Here is a 24,315-nt window from a genome sequence, read left to right as displayed (position 1 = left end):
TATTTTATTGCAAGATTCGGTTGACATTTCCAAATAAATTAACTTTAAAGGTCACTTAGGGGCATTCAAAGAAGTAGAAATATGGAGGTAGTTTCGTGAAACCTTTAGAAGGCGATATAAGAAATTAATTTCCTTCAAAACCCATGCTGATTAGGTGGTAGTTTTGATTTTTTTAATGCTTGGGGCAAATGGTCAGTGCCATTCTTATGAACTTAACTGAAGTACACATGACATGTTAGTATACCATCTATTCATTTTTAGCTGAAAAATATAATTTACTAGTTTTTGAAAATGGGAAATAGCTTTCATCTTATGATGAAAGACCTTTTTTTCCAGAATAGATTACATTTATTGACAAGCACCTTGAAAAATGAAGGAAGTATTCCTTCAAAAATCACAGACCTTCATTAAAGCCTAATGTATGTTTTAGCTGTCTTTCCTCTCGTTGTGCTTCTGCTTACTGTTTTTTTATTTCTCCCAACGTGTTACACGTTTCCTTGCATGAACTTACTGATCCCAAGCAATACAATAAGCAGGTTGTTCTATGCCCTGCTGTCCATCACTGCTGTTGTTTTCTTCTGGGATGGGGCAATTGATTCTAACTTGCTTTCCAAAGCTTACCACCTGCGCCGGGAGGAGACTGATTGGTTTGACAAGCCTCGTGATTCCCGCCTGGAAAATGGGCACGCTGTGGATCGGAGGCTTAGTGATAGAACATCACATAGCAGACAAAGCCAGCACCAGCAAGGAGAGGTAAGGAGACCTGTTTTTTATGGTTTTAACAAGAACAATACACATTTTGAGTACCAACTTTATACAGTAGGTCGTCTTTGGAACAACTTCCAGTATTGTGATGGTAATAGCGAGCAGCAATTGCTGTGTATTATGGGATATATGAATACGTATTAAGTTTCTGGCTGTTTCACAGCACTAGAAAGCAGAGCTGCCTAAAGAGACTTCTAATTCTTAGAGGCAGAGCCCTTATTATGGTTTATCAGTGCAGCAAAGCTCTACTATGACCAGTGAAACAGACACCTAAGAATCTGAGAAAATGCACAATTTGTGTGGTTGGTATAATTTCCAATAGTACTACTGAAAATACAAATTAGACATTCTGTTTTATAATTAAGATAATTTATTCTGTGTTGGAGATAATTATGCAGCCAGAGAAAAAATTATGTACTGTAAATAGCACTTGTATAAATGTGTGTGCATTATATGACATGCATAAAGTGATAAATATTGTATAAACATGTTCCTAGGATCATTCTGATTATATTTTTAGCCTTCCTCAACACATACTGTACAGCTGTGAAGTCTACAGGCAACTTTGATTTCCTCTTTGCAATAGCAGCCTTCAAAACAATACACAGCATTTCAGTGAGATTGACATACTGTATGGAACAAGTAATAGGTTTATTCCATGCTGAAAAAAAAAAGAAGAAAGAAAACACAATGTTTTGGCCATGGAGCCTTCTTCAGGTGCGTTTGTTTTCTTTCTTCTCTTTTTAGCATGGAATAAACCTATTACTTGTATGCAGGACCTCAGTGTTGTCTCCCACTATAACTGTTTTGACTTAGAGTTGCCCATTTTTGTACCCACCTCATATGGAATCACCTGCTGTGTATGTTTAAGACAGCTGGCAGGTACTGTACGAGCCGCACGAGTGCACATAGTGGAGAATGAAGAAGAGAGGGCACAGCACCCTGACTCTATAAAATTTCAAGCTACTTATCTTTTAAAGTTCAAAGGTATCACAACCCCATGGGGGTGGGGGGTTCTCTGCCGATTGGAGGAGAGGTACATCCCACATGTTGAAGGCACCTCAGAGGTCACTGTGTCACTGAGAGCCCTTATTGACCAATCCCACCCTGCCCTTGGTGCTGCTCAGCCAAGTGTATGCTGATTCTTGGGGAACTGGTCACAGTCAGCTAGCAACATGACCCAGTCGAATCAAGGAGCACTGAGCCACCCCCCGTGCTCAGATGAGCACCTTTAGTGGTTGAGGCACTCAGGAGGCTCTTTGTGGTTTTATCTCCTTAGCAAATTCTTGGGGGGAAATCAGATCACACTACAGGTATACAGTATGCCCTCTGCAAACAGAAAGTAGTAAAGAAGAGCATTATGAAGAGTGTGGCACACCCCCTCTACGGTGCATTTACTATACACTTCTCCCATCTGGGAAATGCCTCTGTGTCCCCAGGTGTATCAATACAGACTCAGGCAATTTTTCATCCCCTCTGCAGTCTCACTTTCAAACATTCTAAAATAACTCTCGTATCCTATCTCACTGTTGTACCGTATATACATTTGCTGGTGATGTTTGTCTGTTTTTGTTGTGTTAATTATTATTACTACCTGTTTTGTCCCTGATGCTGAAGGAGCCATTCCACTCCTTTATTTGCTTTACGTTAGACTACTGTCATTCCCAGCTCTATCCATGCTACTCACTCAAATACTCATGATGGAGGCCACAAACACACAAGGAATGATTGAAGTGAATGAACAGAACTAGAAATTCCTCACGTTTACAACTACAATAAAGAAAAACAATTCTGTCATTCGCTTTTCCAGCAGAACCCTGCAGAAATTGCAGAGCTACATACCTTACTTTCCTTGCAGTCCTGTCTGTGTTCAATGAGCTCCAGATATCACCTGGCACCGTAGTGCACTTGTCTAGCGCCAGATTGTTTTTCTGGCCTCATACAGTCCTGCCAGCTGGCATATCTTGTATTCCAGCCAGCAGGTCCAGTCTCAGATCTCAGATCTGTCTTTTGCACTTTGGAAGGGTCTCTGGGGCCACTGGGCGACCATTTGTCAGAGGCTTATGGTCTGCTAGTGACACTAATGGCAGAGTGGCCTAGACCTTCCTATGTCTCCCCTGGGGATGCCTGGAGTTCTACAGGACCAGTGTCTCCCTTTAGCCCTCTACTTCTTATATGGAGCCTGTTGGCCACAGTGGAGCACCACCACTTTCCTATGCTATTTGAACCTCTCCTGGTATACACTACAGTGTCTGAGAGCTAGTCAAACATGGAGCTGGGATCCTCCCAAGTATAGCCTGATATTGTGCAAGTCATATTGTTGTTTCTGGCACCTAGCGAACATTGTTGCCAAGTGAAAGCCTGGGCTTTGTCCATACACTCCTGAGGGTTGGCCAGGTACTCAGAGGGTGAATTGGATGACAGGCTCATTGTTTGGGGCTGAAGAGAGGCACAGCTCTTTTAAATATTTTTTTTAAATGTAACTGTCTATTCCCAAGAGCGGGTTAACATTTCTATTCTATTTCTTTTAGACCAAGCCCGTTCAGTACAGTTTTCCCAATATTCGAGTGAAACTGCAGAAGGATCCAAAAGACCACAGTGTATCAGGTATGTTTTTAAGTTCACATAGTATTTAAAAATTAGAGTTAAGCTATAATGCTTATGATGCTTTTGTCATATAAGTTAAAATTTTACGCCAATCTCTGTCTCTGGAAGTGGGATACTCATTACCATATGAATGATAAATAAAGATTATTCGTAAAGAAATTATGTTATTTAATAAACGAGGTGTTTTGTTCTAAAGTCTTCATGTACATTCTAATTTGCAGAAAAAAAACAAGGAACATTACCTTATCATTAATTCATATAAAGAATACATACTGTATGTAGGCAGTCACACACAGTCTTAACGACACTCTTAACGAGTGGTTGTATTAAACTGTTGTTTCTTTCTGTAGCAGTAAACCCATCTGACTATGAATAAATTATTCTTCTTAGCTAATATACAGTATGAGACCAAAGTGGCTTACAGAAGTTACAGTCCATTTCAGAATCAATTTATGCAGCTACAGTAGATTTGCTAAAGCAGTTTGGTTAAAGTACTGTACCTTACTCAAGACTCCATACACCTGTGCTCTGAATCCAGGACTGCAATGTAAAATTTTACTAACACTTGAATATTTTATTTTCCACGGCAACTTCTCTCCGCTTTGATAGGTTAGAACACGAAACGTCATCATTCAGCGAGGAATTCTGGGTGATTCCCTTTTGAGAACTCCGCTCAGATGTGCACTTTACGGAAGGGTGCCTATAGGGCGCCTTGGGGGTGCTCCTGAGTAGGCCTGGGAAACACAAATTTAGAAATGGGACACCCCAAGATGAGCAGGAACATGCATACAAAGGGCACAAGACCTCAAGTGTGCATATTGGGGATATGGCCATCCTTTAAATTACGGCTGTTTAAATCTCCAAGCCTTATTGTTCCAACTCCACATTTTTGTGGCAGTTTTCTTTTTTTTTTGTAGATTGGAAAAATATACATTTGTGCACCTAAAAAAGCTGAGATTGTCACTACATATAATGTTCTGTGTACTGTTACTAGACATACATAACATATGTAGTAACGGTCTCAGCCTTTTAGTATTCAGTCGATTTTACAAACCAAATATAGCCTCAAAGGGAAATTGCACTCCTTGAGGGCCATGCTTCCTGCAGGTATAGCATGTATCTTACAAATAGCAACCTTAAAATAACAGGTGATCTGACTTCAAAGTCAAATCATTAATTCAGTGATGTCATAATGATATCATGAAGATGAGGAGTGAGAAAGAAAACCTGGGACACCCTCAGGCTGGCTCAGGACTGGGATTCACAGAAGTCTCAGTGAAATGTGATCATCACACTTCCTGTACATGAAGGCAGTTTCCCAACTACACTGCTGTCCTCAGCAAGGATTAGAACATAAGTACTGTTTACGAACAAGAAGAGGCTATCCCATCAAGCTTGTTTGGCAGTAACTAATTAATCCAAGGATCTCATCCAGCTGTTTCCTGAAAGAAACCAGGGTATCAGCATCAACAACATGGCCGGACAGATTGTTTATGTTTTACCCTTTGGGTAAAAGAAGTACTTTTTACTCTCAGTTTTAGATTCACATAGTTTCCATTTCTTTCCTCTGGCTCTTGTTTTACTGTTGATCACGAAGAAGTCCACAAGGTTAACTCTGTAAGTGCAGTGAGATTTGAAGTTTTCCTTTTCAAGAACTTTATTTAAGAGACACAGTGACAACTATATTATTGATCTGGAATAAGGTATTATGACAAAGAATGGTGAATTTATTAGACAAAACATAGTTTAAGATGATTTTTGTATCAATTTATAGCATATCTAGCTCTTACTTAGAATAAAGAGACAAATGAAATGGTTGAAACTGTGAAAACTTTGTTTTCATCCAAAATGATAAGACTTTTTTGTATGTATAACAGTTTCAAATACCAGTAAAATATGCTCCGATGATAGTGAATGTGCGCCCAAAGGCCAGTCATGAATAATGAAAAGAGGGATGATTTTTTGGCTCAGTTGGGCTGTAAGACACATCATGTGTGTCTTAAGAGTAGAGTAAGACTGTCAGTGTCAATGAACAGTTAGAAAGACAGGGAGTATAAAAAAATAATCCTTTTACTGTCTGCACATGGCACTGGTTGATATAAAACAGCTAATAAATTAGAGATGTTCCGTCTCTTCCCCCACCTAATAAATATGCAGTGGAAAAAACAGCAAATGAAATGAGGATGGTCAGCTGCCAGAGTTCCATTGCTGTCTCCAAGGCAGCTCCTAAGGCCCACATCGCATACAGGGGCTGGCACACAGAATGTTTGCCACCAGGCGACAGGAAGTTCCACCCTGTTGGACATCCAAGGAAAAAGTTGATGAAGAAGAACATCCACTACAACCAAAATGCAAATATTAGTGCAGTTATGAGTACATACTGTCAGGGTAAAGTCAATCTCACTTATCCAGCTTACAGATTTTGCCACTGCATCGTGTCGTTCTGTTAATGAAAATCACCACTGCCCTTTACAGGGATCTGCGCCTGTGGTTGGAAGTTTACATGTTCATATCCCGCGGCCAGCAGAGGAATCCTACTCCGCTGGGCCCCTGAGCAAGGCCCTTAACCCCAACTGCTCCAGGGGCGCCGTAGAAATGGCTGACCCTGCGCTTTGACCCCCTGTCTGTGTGTCTCATAGAAAGCAAGCTGGAGTATGCGAAAAGACAAATTCCTAATACAGGAAATTGTATTTGGCCAATAAAGTGATCTTATCTCTTATCTCTATATGAAAAGTTACAAAATTACTAAACTGCTTTTGTAACTTTTCTATGGACCTGGCATCATGTACTGTAAGTGGATACAAGTGGAAGCCACAAGAAAGTGCATTTAAAACCGAGAAAAGGAGGAATTTGTTTGCACAAAGAGTTGTGAGAGTATGGAACGTGCATCCCAGCCATGTTGTTTAAGTCAGTCCCCTGGCATCTTTGAGTATTGTGTTTCTATTATAAATGAAGCACTTCAGTATGTACTGGAAATATTTAATCTCCTGTTTGTTTTTTTAGGCAGCGGGTTAGGTATCAGAATAGTAGGTGGAAAGGAAATTCCCGGAAACACAGGAGATATTGGAGCGTACATTGCCAAAGTCTTACCTGGAGGGACTGCTGAACAGACAGGAAAAATTGTCGAAGGTAGGTGTTCTAGGGGAATGTAATTAATAAACTAGTCATTTAAACAGTAACGTACGGTACATAAGTTTGCTTAATTACAATTCTGATTTGTGATGGTTTTATGTGGAGCCAAGAGGGCACAGGTGCATGAATCGGGGCTTATACAGAATATGTCATGGGGAACATGTTTCCACATTTATGGAATGAGTTCAGAACATTGCTAAGGATCATGGGAATGAATATTATATATTAATTAGCTTTGGCTATTTTAGAATGCTGACAGGGGGAGGGGTCATCGGTGAGGATTTCAGATTCCAAATCTGGTGTATAGTTTTTGCAGTAAAGTGAAAGCCAGCGGCTCTTCAATGTTTCACAGTTAACTCCGACCTGTGAATAAAGGTATCTTGCCAGGAGCCTTCCATGTCTGGGGTGTGCTTAAAGAGTATGTGTCACAGATAGGTACATTATATATACTGTAGCACAGTGACCTACATCTGAGGGATACTTTGTAGCCAACTGTGACACCTAAAGTTGCAGTTTTCAGGGTGTTCAAACAGTCTTTCTCCTGCAACAGGATCTTTATATCTCCCAGAACCACCAGTACACCCATAGATCAGACAAGACAGTTATCCTACATAATTCCCCGTTTTATTACAGCCTATTAATTTAAATGTTACTATGCCTGCCACTGCCTACCGACACACAGAATGCATGACACAGTTGCCACAGAGGACACATACACACACAGAAACACAGCAGCCCTCATGATAGCCAATTATCCAAAACCCCAAATGCCCCAAAAGAGGAGTCGAGCACCATTATTCCTCCGTCTGGTACCCTGGTGTGGCTTCTACCGCCACAGAGCAGAAACATCGTGAGGTCTTTCAGAGACTTTAGGCATCGCCTTCGGTCCCAGCCGAACCAAACAATGTAGTCCATTATACACCCCTCCTACCCTTTCTCAGTAGTATGTAGGGGGACAGGAAGACAATGCTGGAGCCTTCCTCTACTGCTACCTGTACTGTCCCCATATGTTGTTCTCTCCTGTGTCCAGGGGTGCAATCTGTGTTCCCCCAAATTCTTCTCTGTCTGTTCTGCTCCTGTGATTCCCTCTGACTGGGGCTGACAAAGCCTATTCCAGACCAGGGCTCGGGACTTGCTATGAGGGGCGGGAGTGAGCTGGAGATGTCTTGGATCTAGGCAGAGCTAACGACTAGGGCCTAATTAACGAGCTGACCTCGTGCAAATGGCCAAGTATCCTGGAGCTCTGCCTCTTTTGTGTTTCCTGTTGGGCCACCTCCGCCCCAGGCCCGGTCCGCATGGTCCCAGCACTACCACATCCCTCAAACGTGCCGTCCCTCACTGTGTGGTAATTGAGTGGCGTCTGAGAAAACAAGACTTGCAACTATAGCAAACCTAAAGTGAATGTAGTCCTCTGTATCACATGCAATCGCTATGAATCATGGGCACAAATATTAATTCACTTTTGGCATTTCACAGCACTGTGGGGGCAGAGCCTCGAGAGACGTCTGAGTTGCCTCTTGGTTATATACTGTACCTTACATTACATACTTTACATTTATACAGTACATGTGGAAAAATGAAGAAGTAACTCCATTCTGAGAAGGAATCTACAGTGCTGTGTGATAAAGTTGTTTGTACAAAAAGATGCGAAGTGTTCAGATGCTGAGTCATACAGCAACAGCCTTGAAGAATTACAAATAATTTGCTAGATGAGTGTTTCAATTTTACAAGCTCTGTATAAAAGTGAATCGTTCAGTTTTGCAGTACTTTTGGTTCAAAGGATGTGGTTATCTGTTAAAATGCTAGCATGATTGATGTACACAATTTCGGTAAGCTGGTAGCTTTTTTCTACTTTGCTACTGTATATTTCTAGTGATAGCCTTAAAACACTTTGGTAACAAACATATTATGCCATTTGTTAGCAAGTATTCATGGTTTCACTAGATTTAGTGACAAAATTGTTCAAATCAACAATGAAACATTAATCACAGATTTGAACTTGAAACATTAGGAGAAATGTTAAAAAAGAGAACAAGCTTTGTTTTTCACAGAAGGTTGTAGGAGTATGCAGCAAGCCTGTGTTAACACTGTGTGTTATAATCTTGAGTTCTCCAGTAAATACCAGGCCGTAGAAATGTGTCTCTTAGTGTCCTCTCTAAATAAGAGTTTGTTCTCAATTCACTGGATAAAGGAACAATAAAGAATAGAACTCTGTTATGAATACAGAGTGAAATTAATGGAATCTGTTTTATTTTAAAGTGATTTATATAATAACAATTTAAGTGTATTTCTTAATAAATTATATAAAGTTGTTAATAATTCTAGAAAATGTTCTTCTTTTTCGTTGTCAGCAATTCCAGATGTGCCATTATCTATTTATTGAAAAGTGATATGGTATATTTTGAACACGTATAACATGAGCTCCTCGATACATGTTCTAAAATATTGAATATCAGAAAATGTTTAGATAAGAAACAGAAATTAAATTCCCACATATTCCCTGGTGGTAGGTAAACTACCACGTCTGTTGGAAAGTCCCTGAACTGATGCCATCTCAGGTGGCACTGCTTGGCAAGGATACCATGATGCTGTGGCTCCTGTAAGCCACTTGACTGAGGGCAGCGACAGTGAACATTGTCCCCAGATTTATAATTACTTGTTTCTTGCTTCTCTCCTCAGCCTCACTAAACTTTGGTCCTAAAAGCCAAGATTTCATAAACACAAAAATACATTATTCTCAGAAGAAATATGAAGACGTACTGTACTGTACATGGCTAAAGACAGTGTCATTACAGTTACAGTTCGCACTAAAACAATAGCTGTCCAATATGTATACATTCTGGATCACACAGTGTGGAAATAATTTAGTTGTGTGGGCTTTTCCCTATGCTACAATGTCGGCGTTACATTTTAATGTATAATTTCTCATTTTCCTTTCACACCAGATGCCTCAGTTTCATTTTGATTCTCCATTCTCAATAAGTATTATTGCTGCTGTCCGCTGTAACCTTCACATTGAAATTCTCTGGCTGTCCTTCTTGATTCCTCAGCTTTACCCACGGGTTGTAAGCATGCAGCAGTGTTTAGAGTAGTGGTTAAGGCCCTGGGCTCAACAGAGGGGGGCTGTGAGTTCACATCGTGGGTGAGATGCTGTGGTTGTAGCCATGAGTAACTGTGAGCAAACAGCCCTGTTGTTTAAATGGTTAATCTCTAGTTCATTGTTGCAAATGAGAATTTCTCCTGACTTTGTTCATCTGGTTAAAAAGTGCAGTATGCCTCAATGTAATTCAATCTATTGTTAAAAGATACTGCAATTGTAATTCAATCTATTGTTAAAAGATTCTGCTCTCAATACAAGTCAGTGCATTCCTACTATGTTTCTGGTCTGTGTGCTCCCAGGGCACTGACTCAGCCAAATCGCGTGCACATATATTAGAATATGCGCCTGTCTGAAACAGCTCAAGGTCTATTTTTTCATGCCGTGAACGTTCAATCTCTGTGACATGAGATTGATTTTTCGGGCTCTATTGATTTTCTTGTTCAAATCGCCTGATGATCTATGGCTGGCTTCGTATGCCCATTCTAGGCTGCCCCTCTGACTCGTTTGGGGTGTAAAACACATTGTTCCGAAAAGGTGATTTCAAACCATTTAATTCGTTTATATCTTTTTTTTACACTATATTGTCTATAAATTGTAACTGTCTACAGTACACGTAGAATATATAAAAAAGATTAAAGCGCATCCAGCCAGCCCAATACATCAGGGTTACCAATGTGAAATTAATGTTTCTTCATCGTGAACTTATGGTACCATCCTCTTGTAAGAGATAACTTGACTTTCCTATAATTCCTATTGTGAGAAGATACTGCCTTCTTACGGCCCTTCTAAAATTGACTTAAAATCATTAATGAGACTTCTGTAGACATGGAGAGGATAATGGATGAGAAGCTTATTTCTTTCTAAGTAAAAGTCCCTATATGCTTAGTGGATCTCAATTTACATAATGAATAACTGCACTTAGTTTAACAGTTCAAAGTCTTTATATGAAAATAATTATGCATTTATATGCAAAGAAAGTGTACCTGGGTACATAATATAATGACATCTATTATATAAAAAGATTTGTTCTTAAATGTACATGAACTCAGTACTCTCCATCTGCCTATGCCTATCTCTTTTGTTAACTGGTCCTGCTGCAGTCAACATTATGACATCTCTAAGAGACACAGATATTTTCATTTTCAAATATCTTTGCAAAACAGCATATTTTATAACTGATATGTGAATCTAGTGCATTTTTAACTATTATAGGAAACTTGTTATTATAAAAATGCTTACAACTATTGCAGATATGAACACACAATTGTCTCGACTGCCTTTTTTAATTTATTGATCCAAAATGGTCTCAATGAAAGGGAGAAAAGGTGATGGTTTATTTGTGGTGCTGTTCTCTAGTTTTTGGGATGTTTTTTGAACTCCTCCTCCATGATGACCAGCTCCTGTTTTCCTTGGGATGTGCTTGATAATGGGAACAACCTTTGATGGCATGTGTCCATGTAAAAGTGTTAGAAAATGTCACGCGTGACCGGTGAGGAGGAGAAAAATTACTGTTCGTTATTTTTAGCTATTCTACTGGATATTACATCTCGTAAGGTGTAATTTCACTGTAGTTTTTGTTGTCAGCACAAAGCTATTATCCATTACACAACCAGGTGCATTGATAGAGGTAATCTTGAAAGATCTATGAACTTAGTATGAAAATATAGTAAAAATAAAATTCTAGAGCTTCATCACAAAGACGCAGTTGGAATTAATTAAAGAAAAACATGAATTTCTTAGAAAGCTTCATGCCTGAAATTGAATAAGGAAATAAAGGTGGCTGAGGTATGAAACTCACAGAATGAATGGAGGACTAGATTTCTTTGACATTCAAAGTATCAGCTAAGAAGTTTCCACTCACCAGTTGCTAATGTGAATGTACTGTATTGCAGATGAGTGGAAAAATGTTTATTTTCAAATATCTGTGCTCATTAACCACAATTCTACAATTACCTTCATGTGTCTTGATTATTATATTTTTATGTCACAGCTCATGATTTACGTCGTAAACAAAGGGCATATCAGAAGACTCAATTTCACTTGTGTAAGTGGTGGTTCAAAGGAGTGTTTTTGTGTTTGCTGTGAGTTTTAAAATAAGCAATCTGCTTTGAAAATTAATTTTCAGATTCTCTGGCATGTTTCCCAATTCTTTCCTGAAGGTGTAAATTATTATTTAAAATAGGGATAATTATTATAAAGGAACTAACTATTGTGCCTATGAGTTGTGATATAAATGGATATGTAAATATTGCATCCCTCAGTAAGGGAACTACGATACTCTTGTATTTAACTTACTGTCTGACTTGAAGAATATAGGGCTTTTTAAAAATGTTAGATTTTGACAAGTGAACCAGGAGATGAATTGTGAAATACTGTAACTACTGTGAATAGTGTGATGTGTGCAATCTACAGTAGATTATCCAGTTTGTCAGGTGTGAGAACAGCAAGCATATCAAACAGTGCAAATGGAAATAAGCTCACGACACTGTGACTCACAGTCCTAGATAAATGTTTTCAAATGATAATCTTTTAAAGTATATCTGCAGCAACTAAAGATTCACTTTACGTGTTAATTTGTAGCTACAGTATATATGTTTATAAAAACTGTGCATCTAAAGAAACATACTTGTAACGGCAGCAAAATCCAAAAGTTAGCAAGTCTGACAAATTTTTGTAGCAGATGAATTGGTGTACTTTTTATTCTAAAAACGTAATGCATAGTTTCTTTTGATGCTCAGAATATATATTATATATGTCTGTCTCTACATATAACACATACAGTATCTGCACAAATAAGTGAAAGTACTTTGTATTTGAAACAAGATTTTTCAGTAATTTATTATTCATAACCTGTAATTTTTCCACTAATAAATTGAACACTGTTCAATATGTTGCCTACTAGTGCTGGGTTTTTCCTTTTTTGCTGTGATAAAACTACATATACAGTATAAACACATATTCAGCCTAGAATGTGGGCGTGAAGATTTTCTAGCGAATTAAGCACTTGAGTTTGTGTCACTGTGGCCCTACAGAGAGTATGCTATCGTTTATTGCTGACCAGGTATGTATTTTACACTGTCAGGTTTGTGTTTCTTGTAATTCTGCCCTTTACTTAGCAATAGTATTTGAATATAGGCATTGCCACAAAAGTACTGGCACTTCCCATTGCAAAATACCATCCCATGTAAATCAAGGTAATATTTCTTTTAACATGTAGAAGTAGAGCATGATGTGATATTTGCACAAAGGAGAAAAAAATAAGATGGCAGAGTAAATCCAGATTTTTTTGTAATAAAGCACCCTATCTTAATTTCCAGGAATGCAGGCTCTGGAATGGAATGGAATCCCTCTGACTGGCAAAACATACGAAGAGGTGCAGAGCATTGTGAGCCAACCATGTGGGGAAGCTGAAATCTGTGTAAGACTGTGAGTCACTCCACATCTTCCAATTTCAGTGCTAGTTTCATGGCTTTTTTAAAATAGGAGTTAAACATTCTGATGTTCGAATAACCAGACAGGAGTTTGTTCTACACAGATGTGCACTGGCATAAAATAATTAGAACTTTATTTCTTCCGATTTGTCTGTAAACTGTTCAGATGAGCAACTTTTGCTGAAGGAGGAGATACAGTACTTGATGAATGGTTAACTTTGATAGTATGAACCTGGACGAATATGGGCGGAGCGGTGGCTCTGTGGCTCAGGATCTGCGCCTGTGACTGGAAGGTTGCCGGTTCAAATCCCACAGCCGGCAGAGGAATCCTACTCCGTTGGGCCCCTGAGCAAGGCCCTTAACCCTAACTGCTCCAGGGGCGCTGTACAATGGCAGACCCTGTGCTCTGACCCCAAGCTTCTCCCTGTCTGTGTCTCCATGGAGAAAAGCTGGGGTATGCGAAAAGACGAATTCCTAATGCAAGAAATTGTATAGGGCTAATAAAGAAACATTATCATTATTATAGGTAGAGTGGCTAACTACTGTATTTTCACAAGAAGGCTCAATGGTGAGATACAGTATTTAATGGCAAAATACACTCTTTCTAAGAGTAGTGACACTATAGTCAATTTTGTAGGTGTACATAAGTCTCAACAAGCAGTTTTAAAAACAGAGTCCAAGTGGGTAGCTGCCTCAGCATGCGTAAGCTGCAAAGGAACAATTAAAGGTGTATTCCATGCTGAAAAGAGCAGGAAAGAAACACAACAGGTGTAAAGACAGTTCCACGGCCGAAACATTTTAAAAACTGTATTATTCTTTACTATAGCACTTATGTACAGGTATTGTTTAGTTGAGTTATTTACTCAACCAAACAATATTGTATTGTAGTAATACTGTAAAAAGTATATAACAATATACAAATACACAATACATTAGTATGGCTATAGTTCCTGCTACACTTATAACTAGACGTTTAATAGTTAAAGTTGTGCCTATGGGGAAGGAAGACTGCATTTGCTTTAATAAAACTATATTAGATTGTGCTATTTAATTTTACTTTAGGTCCTACTGGATATGTATTAGAAAACAGTTTATAATTCTGTCTTGTCTGATCAATGTAATTGCTGTAAAATAACATCAGATTAAAAAAAGGTTTTATCATCGTTTGCAGTAGAGTACTTCAGATTGGACAAAAACATGAACTGATATATTTAGTGTAGTTTTAGTACGGTATTGTGAGTTGCAAAAGTTTACTATATAAACGCTATTGCAAATACATTTATAATAACATTAGCTACAATATGATACAATGCTGTATGTTTTGCTGGGTATGACTCAAGGAGCTAAGACTACAATTTGGATTCTAGTGCAGCTACAAAAAAACAGCAGAAATCAAATCAATTGAAAAAGGTTTAAATGTTTTTTTTCCACAATCCTTTGAGATTCTAATTTAGTATAATTCTATGGATTTTTTCTACTACCAACCTGAGTGAATTGTAACTGTTCAAAATGGGCCATACATAAGAGCTGTTTTCTCTTTTACCAGCTCTCATTTTCTCATAATCACTGAATATTAAACTAGATCAGGAGAGCTGTTCATGCTTTTTTTCTCGCCTTTGTGTAAGGGACTTGAATATGCTGTCGGATTCTGAAAATCCCCAGCTTTTGGAGCTTCATGACCAGACAAATGCTGGTAGGTGGAAAATGTTGACATTAATCCCAGATAACATTGTTTCCCTGTTTTATCATTGTTCACCTGCTGTTGCTTTGCTCTACATTTATAGGAGGACTACTGATTTCTTAGGGGGGGGTTAGATCTGTACTCTGTGCACACAAGAGCATTAACGGACCTTAAGAGATGCTTGTCAGGATAAACAGGCTCAAAATGTGCTGAATGAGAACTGTGAAGCAGTAGAAAAGTTTTTAAGCTTTCCATGTTTAATTCTGATCTTCTAACACTAGTCTGACAATGTGATAACCTGAAGAAAGGATTAAATAGAAAATAGAAAACAGACTTTAAAAAAGTGCATTTATGGCCCCATGGATTGCAGAATGTGGGGTGATCACTGAAATAGCTTTAGAAAATGTGATTTTAGAAAATTATGTTACAATGGAGCTGGTTCAAGTATCGTATATTCCACTGAGATTACAGAGTCTGTAAGTGTATTTAATAAGTCTTGAAATTGTCTAAGTGTTAGATTGCTTGTCCTTAACTAGTGTAAAATGTTATATTAAAAATGCTGTGTTTCATGGCACAGTTAAACTGAATCCTACGTATTGAACAGCTGAAGCACTACTGGATATGTTATTGAAAAGAAATAAAATGAATAATTGGTTCTATTTTGTTCTGTTTTCTGATGTTTTTATGAATGAAAACTTTTGCACAAGCAATCGAATGACATAGGCAATGCACAATATTCCATTCCATTTCAAACAACCTGTAGCATTTAATTATTTCTCAATAATTTGTGTTTGCGCAGGAGAAAGACAAAGGTCTCCAGGAGTTGATCCTAAGCAACTGGCAGCAGAACTGCAGAAGGTTTCTCAACAGCAGGCACCTTCTACAGTCACGTCAGCCACAGAGAAAGGACCCCTCACTCATTCAGGCACAACTTCGGCCGCCTCTAGTGCTGTCCCAAGCCCTGGTCAGCCTGGCTCCCCCTCTGTCAGCAAAAAAAGACACAGCAGCAAGGTGGGAGTATTTTGAAATGTGGACCGTGTGCTTAGTGCAGTCATTGTGCATGCCGAATTAGACTGTGTAAAGTGTAAACCACAAAAACTAAAACCTATCCAAACAAATCAGGTTTCTGTGAATGACTGACAAGAAAATCAGGAGTTTTAAAAAGTTATTGCAGTGTAAAAACAGCAGGACTAAACCTGTGAGTGACAAGTTTCTGCAATTATAAGCAGATTTTCTCTGAGATAAAGATTTAAGTGAATGACATTTTTACATAATTTGAAATTTTAACAACTCATCACATTTACAGTATAAGACGAGGTTCCATTTCTACAAGAATTTTATAGCAGTTGTAATCAGAATTTTAGCTCCTTACATTTATGAACAAATGTTGCTTTTTAATTACCTCATTTACTGTATGTATTCACTTACTGTATGTGTAGTAAAATATGAATACTGCATACAGTTATGCATTTTCACAAATTCAGTAACAGTCACGTTTTTACAATGAAAAAATACCCCACATGAATTCATGAACTCACAAAATCTTCAAGTATCATTAAAAATGTCATATCAGAGCGAGAAACTGCCTTGCATGACCTTTAAGAGCAAAAATCTTAGAGTAATCATAATAATAGACATCTTTGCTTGTCCAAAGATAAAAATAGCTGAGTAGTGTACTGCTGTTCTTTGCCAGCAAAGTAAAGATATTTTAAAAAATATTTAAAAGACTGAAAGCAGTCTTAGCTCTAGAGTCAGGGAGCCAGGTTTCCTCCACATGTCCAGTATCTTCTGAGATCCAGTAAAAACTTTTCTTTCACCAATCCTGTTCTACTTTGTGGCCAATGAAATGACAATACCCTGTACACTGGCTTTGCTGAAAAGGGTTAGTTACCAAATGCTCTTCCAGTCTTCTAAATGTTTCAGTGTTCTACGAATTAATTATCTCTACAATTACTGTCCAGAAAACTTCCAGGCCTTAAAAAACACTCCTATAATACTGCAGCAACTTAATCATGTCTTGCTTATTCAAATGTATTTCAAAGAAACTTTTTTTTCCAAATTCAAGTTCCCCCACCTCTTGCAGGACAGCCAGGACAATTTGTAGTCAAGGCAGATACTCGGAGAAGTCCAACAACCTTTGTAGGACTTGCAGATAAAAATCTGCAATCCTGTTAAACACATCACTCAGACCTTGTCTACTCTCAGCCAGTGACAGACAGAGCATGCTCTGTCTGTATTCAGTGTAACACATGCAAACAAATCGAACTGTACCGATGGAATCTGATGAACTAAAGGTCTGGTGGGCTAGGTACAGACGGACTGACATGAGGCAGCTATATTATTAACATCCCTGCTCTATAATTTGAGGGAACAAACATTTCCACCTCTGACATCTACCCTTGATCTTCTCTACCACCCTGGTCAATTTCTTCTGCAATTAAGCCACATCTAATTTGCTACTTTATATCACGAAATACTGAAACCTCTCTTTAGCCTTACCTAGGCCCTGCTGGTAAATATAGAATCGATTGACATTTTTACCCTTGGCCCAGTCAATCTTTGCATTGGGCAGTTTCTCAAAACATTCATGATATTCCTTAAATGTACTGTAAGTACCGATATGTCATCTACACATACTCTGACTTCAATCATTGCATTGTGGTCTTTGGAAAACAGCCAGTCCTGGCAATGCCATCTGGTGCTCTTTGACAAGGAGCTTTCTTGCTAAAGAGTAAAGCATTTCTGACGGAGAGCATGTCTGGTAAATCTATTGCTTCACCACAAATGTGGTACTTAACGTACCAGTGATTTTCAAACCACTAAAGATGTCACAATAAAGCAACAGGATTTTCTTATTAAAACACAAACAGAATGTAAAGGCTTTAAAGAACTTCCTATAAGTCCACTGATCAACCCTGTCTAGAGTTGTATGTGGCCGAGGGACATGATACTGGGATTGAACTAAAAAAAATTGGTGACAGTCATAATTACCTTGTTCAAAAAGAGGTAATCAAATATGAAGCTATTGGGAATGTAGTAGGATTGATATGGATGCATCACCTACTCTGTCACTGCCCTATTTTTTGACACTTTGAACTCATACTCAACTTTTTGACAGACAGATCTTTTAACCTTCCCCAAATCCACTCAGAGCAAGGATGCTGGTGTCCAGTTCCGTATAGTGCTGAAATGCCTGTTCTTAGACGTCAGAGTGATTAATTCCATTCTACTTTATCAACTTTTGTCCAATTTTAAGAGCTAATGTGTGGATGCCTTCATCTCTGCACAACTCCGGAAGCATGCCTTCACCAGTCCCAAACATCTACAAGCCCCTTGTTTGCCTTTTGGGCTGTAGTCTATGGGTCACTGGGTCTCTTAAGATCTTTGCCTACATATCTCTCTTAAGGATTTATTTCTGAACATTCTGAACATTATTTGTGTATTGTAGAGAGAAAGACTGGATGGGTACTTTTCATACATCCCCACCATGGCTCTAAAGAAAAAAACATGTTTTTCGTACATCTTTCCCAGAAAAATATTTCTACAATTTTGATCTTCAAGTAAATTACATTAAATAAACCACTGGAAACTCAAGACTTAACATATCGGGGTAGTACAGTTGATAGGACCAACTGTGATCAGAAAGAAAAACATTTGCGATGATGAAACCAGTTTTAAAAATGTCAAATTATGTTCAGGTCTGTAGAAACCATCCAGTCTGGCCAAAGAACTGCAATTCTTAGTAATCTTCATCCAAGCGTAGTGTTTACAACTAACATTAAATGTCCTCTGTACATCTACAGTACCAGCTGAAAACTCTTTAGTAGTCTCAGAAACTCTATAGCAGACTCCAAGTTTTAAATTATGACGTTCGCTACAAATGTTTTTCAGAAAGAACTGTTATTGTGTAATGACTCTGTGGCTGACCGCAAGATTATGTTTTTCTACACCCACATACGGTGAAAGATTTAACCAGAGCTGCACTTTGAGTGAGCACAATCAGCCTTGCTGTTCTCAGATGACATATGGCTCAGGTTCTTTGTAGTCCTGTCTTCAGCAGATTTACCTTTTAAAAACATCATCTTCTTCTGCCATTTCCCAGACTTCTTCCATGTGAATGTCCTGTCAAACACCACACACAGTCCAATTTAATCCTTGGGAATATGGATCAACTGGCTTAATCTTTCTTTGAACTCTTCCATAAACTCTCTACTACACCTCTCAAACCATAATTACTTGCCGAACACCCCTATCACCATCTACACTATCATCCCCAGTAAACCCTGTTTCAACCTCTCCTCTGTAATGCGCCACCATTTCCTGGCAAGTAAAGGGGCCTGGTTGTGTACTGTTTTCTGACACACTTTGCTCCCTCTTGCTTCTAATGCCTATACCGTCATGTCAGCTTGTCCCATGTACTTCAAGTTTCTTACATGTCTTGACTCAGTTATTTGCTTATTCAGGACAGAAAAAAGGAAAAGCATGGTTCTTACCCTAGTTAGCTTCAGCTGGTGGCATCCCCTTGAATATATCCTGGAACTGGCTCAGAGTTGTAATATCCCGACTCAGAGTTGTAGACAAACACAATACGGGTTTAAGGGTTTGGATGGAGTTATCAGGACTAGACAAACCCTATGTAAGAGACATTGTAGCTGTTCAAGTAGATGCACATTGTACAGGGAATACAAGACCCCATATAAAGTTATATATCTTTGTTGGATACCCCTCTGGACTGTAGAGAAGAGGTTCAACACGCTATGCACCTTGAGCACACTGAACTTGTTACTATTGAGCAGCTCAGTTTTTCACAAAATCCGGGCCAAACACAAAAGGCCTAAATAACAATATATTATTAAATTAGTATGATACTTGATCAAATTGCTTCTTCTTGTCAGGGAAATAAAACCCGCTTAAAAACCAAAGATCTTAGTGATCACCGTCAGATTATGGTAAAAACACATTATCAAAAATACTTCTGTTTGGTATACAATAAGCCGTGAGATTCCTATACAGTCTTGAGAGTGTTAGCCAATGTCTTGCTCAGTATATTATAATCTAGAAAACTTACAAGATGCCATTTTAAGACACATAAATCTCCCTCTTGGGCAACACTAAAAACTAAAACTGCACAGCAAAACCTGATAGGTACTGTACAGTAGTTCTTTGTCAAGAATGCTTTCCTCAAGAACTTCAGACAGGTCTCTCCCCATAAGATGCCAAGGAGCCATGCAGAGCTTCCTCTGCAGGGTCACTGTGAGTTCTTGAAGGCCCAGATCTTTCTCAGGCTGCTACTTCTACCTCTTTGTGAACCTGGGCCAGACCCTATAGGAACTGCCAGACTCTCCACAGCTTCTCCACAGCTCCACCCGGTACAGGTCCCATATAAATCTGTATTGCCTCAGGCCCTTTCAGCTGCTGCCCAGTTTGGGTCTTTAAGGAATGGAATACTTTCCGCTGAGCTGCTTTTTTCTTTTTTCCAAAGACAACCTGAGAACGTGCATCCACCTATTAGAAGGCCTGCAATCTAGACAGCTTCAATGCACCCTGCACCCATCTAACAAGTCTGCCAGTCTTCTCTGTTTCACCATCAGGCTTACAAGCAACCTGCAGAGTTCCTAGGAATTCGGTGATGTTTTGCTCCAGAAGATTAATGACTCTAGCTGCACTCTGTCATGTGTGCATTACTGCTGACAAAAACACCTTGCCCACACGTCAGCTACAGTACATCCCACCACTGTCTCCGTGAAGGAAAGACTTGTTTTTATCCTATCCTTAAATACTTTTTCCAAATCCACTACAATTTGTACTCTTTAGGTTGCCAGATGATACATTTAAGATTTACCTTACTATGGTCAGAAAAAAATAAATGCAGCTAAAAATGCAGCAACTTGCAGCAACCTCCTGCCAGATTTTATTGAAATGTACTGTATAACAGTATCTGTCCAATTTGGCCAAAGATGCCAGACTGGGAGTCTTTAGTTGATATGATCTTTTTGGCAGCTAGCTGGGGATTACTCTAGATGTCCAGCAGTTCATGTCTGGTCTAGGGTGTAGCTCTGAGCTGCTCCTCCCTCATGAAAAGATATTGGGACAGTAGCTGTAAGTAAGCATAAATATTGAACACAAAAATACTGCTGTAAAGCTAAATTCTTTACTTTTGCCTCTTATTAATCTTTAAATTTGAAATACAAATTTTATTAATACACAGCGAACAATTTTCACTTGTCCCAATTCTTACTCTGTTCACTGTAATTGCTCATTTCCTGTTAAGATCACCAACAACAAACTACATACTGTAAGCTGCATCCCAGCTCTGAGTTAATGCACTATTTACATTTACAAAAAAATCCAGTTACAGAAGTGAGGTCACACCCCTCTGATTACTCTAAATCAAGACAGGATAAAAATCTGTTACAGATACATCCTTTGGAGGAGTACATCAGTACAAATTGTTACACTGGAATAGGACCAGATCTTTTCATAGAGAGTGCCGTCATGCAAGCTTGGAGCCCACAAGCGACCAGGCTGGGATACATAATGTGGCAGTGATCTGCACATGTTCCAGGAGAATGAAAAAGAATGTCATTAAAATAACACCCATGTCTCGCTTCCCACCCCCATAGCTGATCATTCAAGCCGAAGAGTAATATCCGTGTGTTTGGTGCACAAAACTGCCACGTATGCTTCTCTATACGAGATACGAGACAGTCTATACAAGACTGTCTATGAGAGCTGCTCTTTGGACTGCATCCCTACCCCCATCTGCAATACATTGAGAGCCTACATGCTAAGATTGTGCATTAATAATGTGCAGACAAAAGCACACTGCCGAACGCTAAGAAAGAAAAACAAATAACTCATTAAGGCAAAAGACATGTGACATCAGACGTTTTCAGGGAACTTTCACAATTAACTCACAAGCAGGTGGAGACTGGGAAAGTAATCAACTACAATGACTCCCACCTGCTCTCACCATGTCTAAATATGCAGTACAGTACATGGATATTCTCCACACTGTACCCTCCTCTCATCTGCTGACTAGCTGACACCTCATAAAATGTGGAATTACAGTATCATCCCTTCTACTCACAGAGCTGCCTTTAGTTATAATTATCTCTGCATAATATCTTCCAGATTGAGCTTTATTGGTTTTAGCTCTGTGTTTCACTGTTAATTTTGGAAGACTAGGTTGAGTATGTCAGAGCCTTCGAGTTCATGAGTGTTCACGTTTGTGAAGAAAAGGGTTCAGCTCTTATAGCCTGTCAGTGTAGAACTAATTCTGAGTTTTTTCTTGGGTAGAAATGTTAAAATACCCAGGTGTTTGTTTCATTATATTCCCTTGAACTCTTCTTTTAACTTTCTATCCCAAATATCTTCCTTTCGGATTTTCTCTGACTTCTCCCCCTTTCCATTCTCTTTAAAATGTTCCTGGATTTCTCTGTGGATCCTTTTTCCAAAACAACCAATGACTAGATGCACTCTGCCAGGTCTGTACAGATGGCCTTTACCATGGAAAGTTTCCAGTGGCCGAGAATGATGAAGCATCTTCAGCACTGCATGTCCTCAGCCATGTGTTGTGTTAGCATTTGAAGTTATTCAGCTTTTTTCCAGTGCTGTTAAGATTCCTGACAAGACTACTAATTTGGTCCTGATCTTCTATTCATTTCCAGAAGGTTTTTAATTTTTTTTTGGTAAAGGTGCTGTTTAGGTAAAGGTGCTGCTGAGGTAAAAGTGGTGTTTCTACCAAACTCGTTTGTGCCAACGTGGAAACACAGAAACCTTCGTTGCCTTAAAAAAACTCTTCGAATGACCCTGGAGCAACCTCTGCTCCAGGGAGACAGCATACTGTTGTAATTTCATGGTTTCTGTTCCAGAGAATGGAGTCTCCAGCAACCACCACTCTCTGTACACGTTTGGTCAAACTGGCAGTCATTGTAGTTTAGACAAGGGTCTGAGTTTCAGGGTCAGTTAGTGTCCTGAAGGCTCCTGCACTGAGATCCCAGTCAGGTCTTAGACTGGAGATACTGTTAGTGTTGTTGAATGATATCATTTGGGTGGTTGAATTTTACTTCCTTTCCTGGGACCAACTTCTCTTAGTTACTTTTTCCATGGTGTTTCTATCCAGGGTGCATATCGCTCTGAACAGTGGTATGGATTGTCCTTCAGGCTCTTGGGTTCCTCTGGGCTCCTTTAGTTCCTTCTCCAGTGCCTTTGCTTATACAGACTCAAGGAACATTTTTTAGTATTAAAAGTATAATACTGTGATGGACTCACCTTTCTTCCTGGGTGCATCCTGCCTTGTGCCTGTTGCTTTCTGGGATAGGCTCTGGCCCCTCTGCGACCCTGAATAGAATATAGATGGATACAAGTGTAGTGTTTGGATTTTTCTTTTCTACAGATGCTTAAACACTTCAGCCTTCCTGTCCACAATCGCCACAGAAACAATGGGTCATTTTCCTTGCTGGTTCTGCAAGTAGCCAAAGTACAACTACACTCACATTTATTACAGCTACATGTCTCCTTGTCACGTTTGACACATAGGTAGGTTTCCTCTTGACTTAGCAGCCAAGTCTGTTCCCAAAAACTGCTTATACATTTTAGTAATTCTAGCAACAATGAATCACTATATAGTATACTCCCACAAAAGAGAAAAATTAACTACAGAAAAAAAAAATATTCTCAGAATCACTCAGCTCCAAACATGCACCCCCACACTCCCAGCCACAGAACAGACAGGGCTTGTAGGCTCGTGGTTTTCCACTTATATTTGTACCATTGATGAAGATATGTAATAATGGTTCAGTGTCTTGTGTTGGCACAACTAATTACAGCTTCAAGCTGCAAAACATAACGTGTCACCTTTTAATTAAAATGTTTTCCACCATCTAATATTGAATCTTTGTTAATGTTTTGTGCTGTTTTTTCTGTACCGACACCTTCCTTTTTAAGATGACTAGCCCGTAAATAATGTATTGCATTTGTTGTGAAATGATGAGTATTCGGAGTGAAATTGTAGACGGTCAGAAAGGATATTGCGAGAAGTGGGTTTGTGATAAACAGATGCAGAAACCAATTTCTGATTCCTTTGGTTGCAGGTCTTCTAGAAAATTGTTAAGTTTTGGGACAAATCTCATTCTGGGTCAGCTCATCCATCTCGCCCACACGTGCACACACAATAATATAGCATGCATCACCTTTTCATTTAAATGATTTCCACCATCTATTACTGAATCCTTGTAAATGTTATGTGCTGTTTTTCTGTACTGAAACCTTCCTTTTTAAAATGGATGTTTCTGGCCTATCAATAACGTAAAGTAGCTCTCGTTCAGCTGCTCTCTCACACTTCATGTCGTACTTTCACTGCAGTACACAATCTCGAGTCTGTGAACTGACCCAAAAATGCATTTTTCCCATTATTAGTTTATATCTTATTCTTGTGGCTCAAACCTCAATCCCCGCAAGATATCTAAAAAGTGATGCTTGAGGGGATTTTTTATGCTCAACTGCTGCACCATCTTGCGTTATGCATTTTTTAAGACAAAATATATTTCTAAATATAGCTCCCAAGTAACTCTTTTTTATGTCAAGCTTTTGCACAC

General features: G+C 38.9%; 1 protein-coding gene across 11 annotated transcripts in view; it reads left to right on the top strand.

Moving 5' to 3' along the window:
• Positions 1-24,315, top strand: part of pclob (piccolo presynaptic cytomatrix protein b) — a 150,131-nt gene that overhangs the window by 93,584 nt on the left and 32,232 nt on the right. For all 11 annotated transcript variants that reach the window (XM_088645580.1, XM_088645581.1, XM_088645575.1 and 8 more), the window contains 6 exons: positions 617-753; positions 3,297-3,372; positions 6,376-6,501; positions 12,922-13,030; positions 14,661-14,728; positions 15,516-15,727. In XM_088645580.1, the coding sequence (XP_088501706.1) occupies positions 617-753; positions 3,297-3,372; positions 6,376-6,501; positions 12,922-13,030; positions 14,661-14,728; positions 15,516-15,727 (728 nt within the window). The remainder of the gene's footprint in view (positions 1-616; positions 754-3,296; positions 3,373-6,375; positions 6,502-12,921; positions 13,031-14,660; positions 14,729-15,515; positions 15,728-24,315) is intronic.

Source organism: Lepisosteus platostomus, chromosome 9 (assembly GCF_059453375.1).
Source record: "Lepisosteus platostomus isolate fLepPlt1 chromosome 9, fLepPlt1.hap1, whole genome shotgun sequence".
In the NCBI taxonomy this organism is placed as follows: domain Eukaryota; kingdom Metazoa; phylum Chordata; class Actinopteri; order Semionotiformes; family Lepisosteidae; genus Lepisosteus; species Lepisosteus platostomus.
Note: the sequence above shows the minus strand (reverse complement) of the source record. Positions and strands in the feature narration are given on the sequence as shown.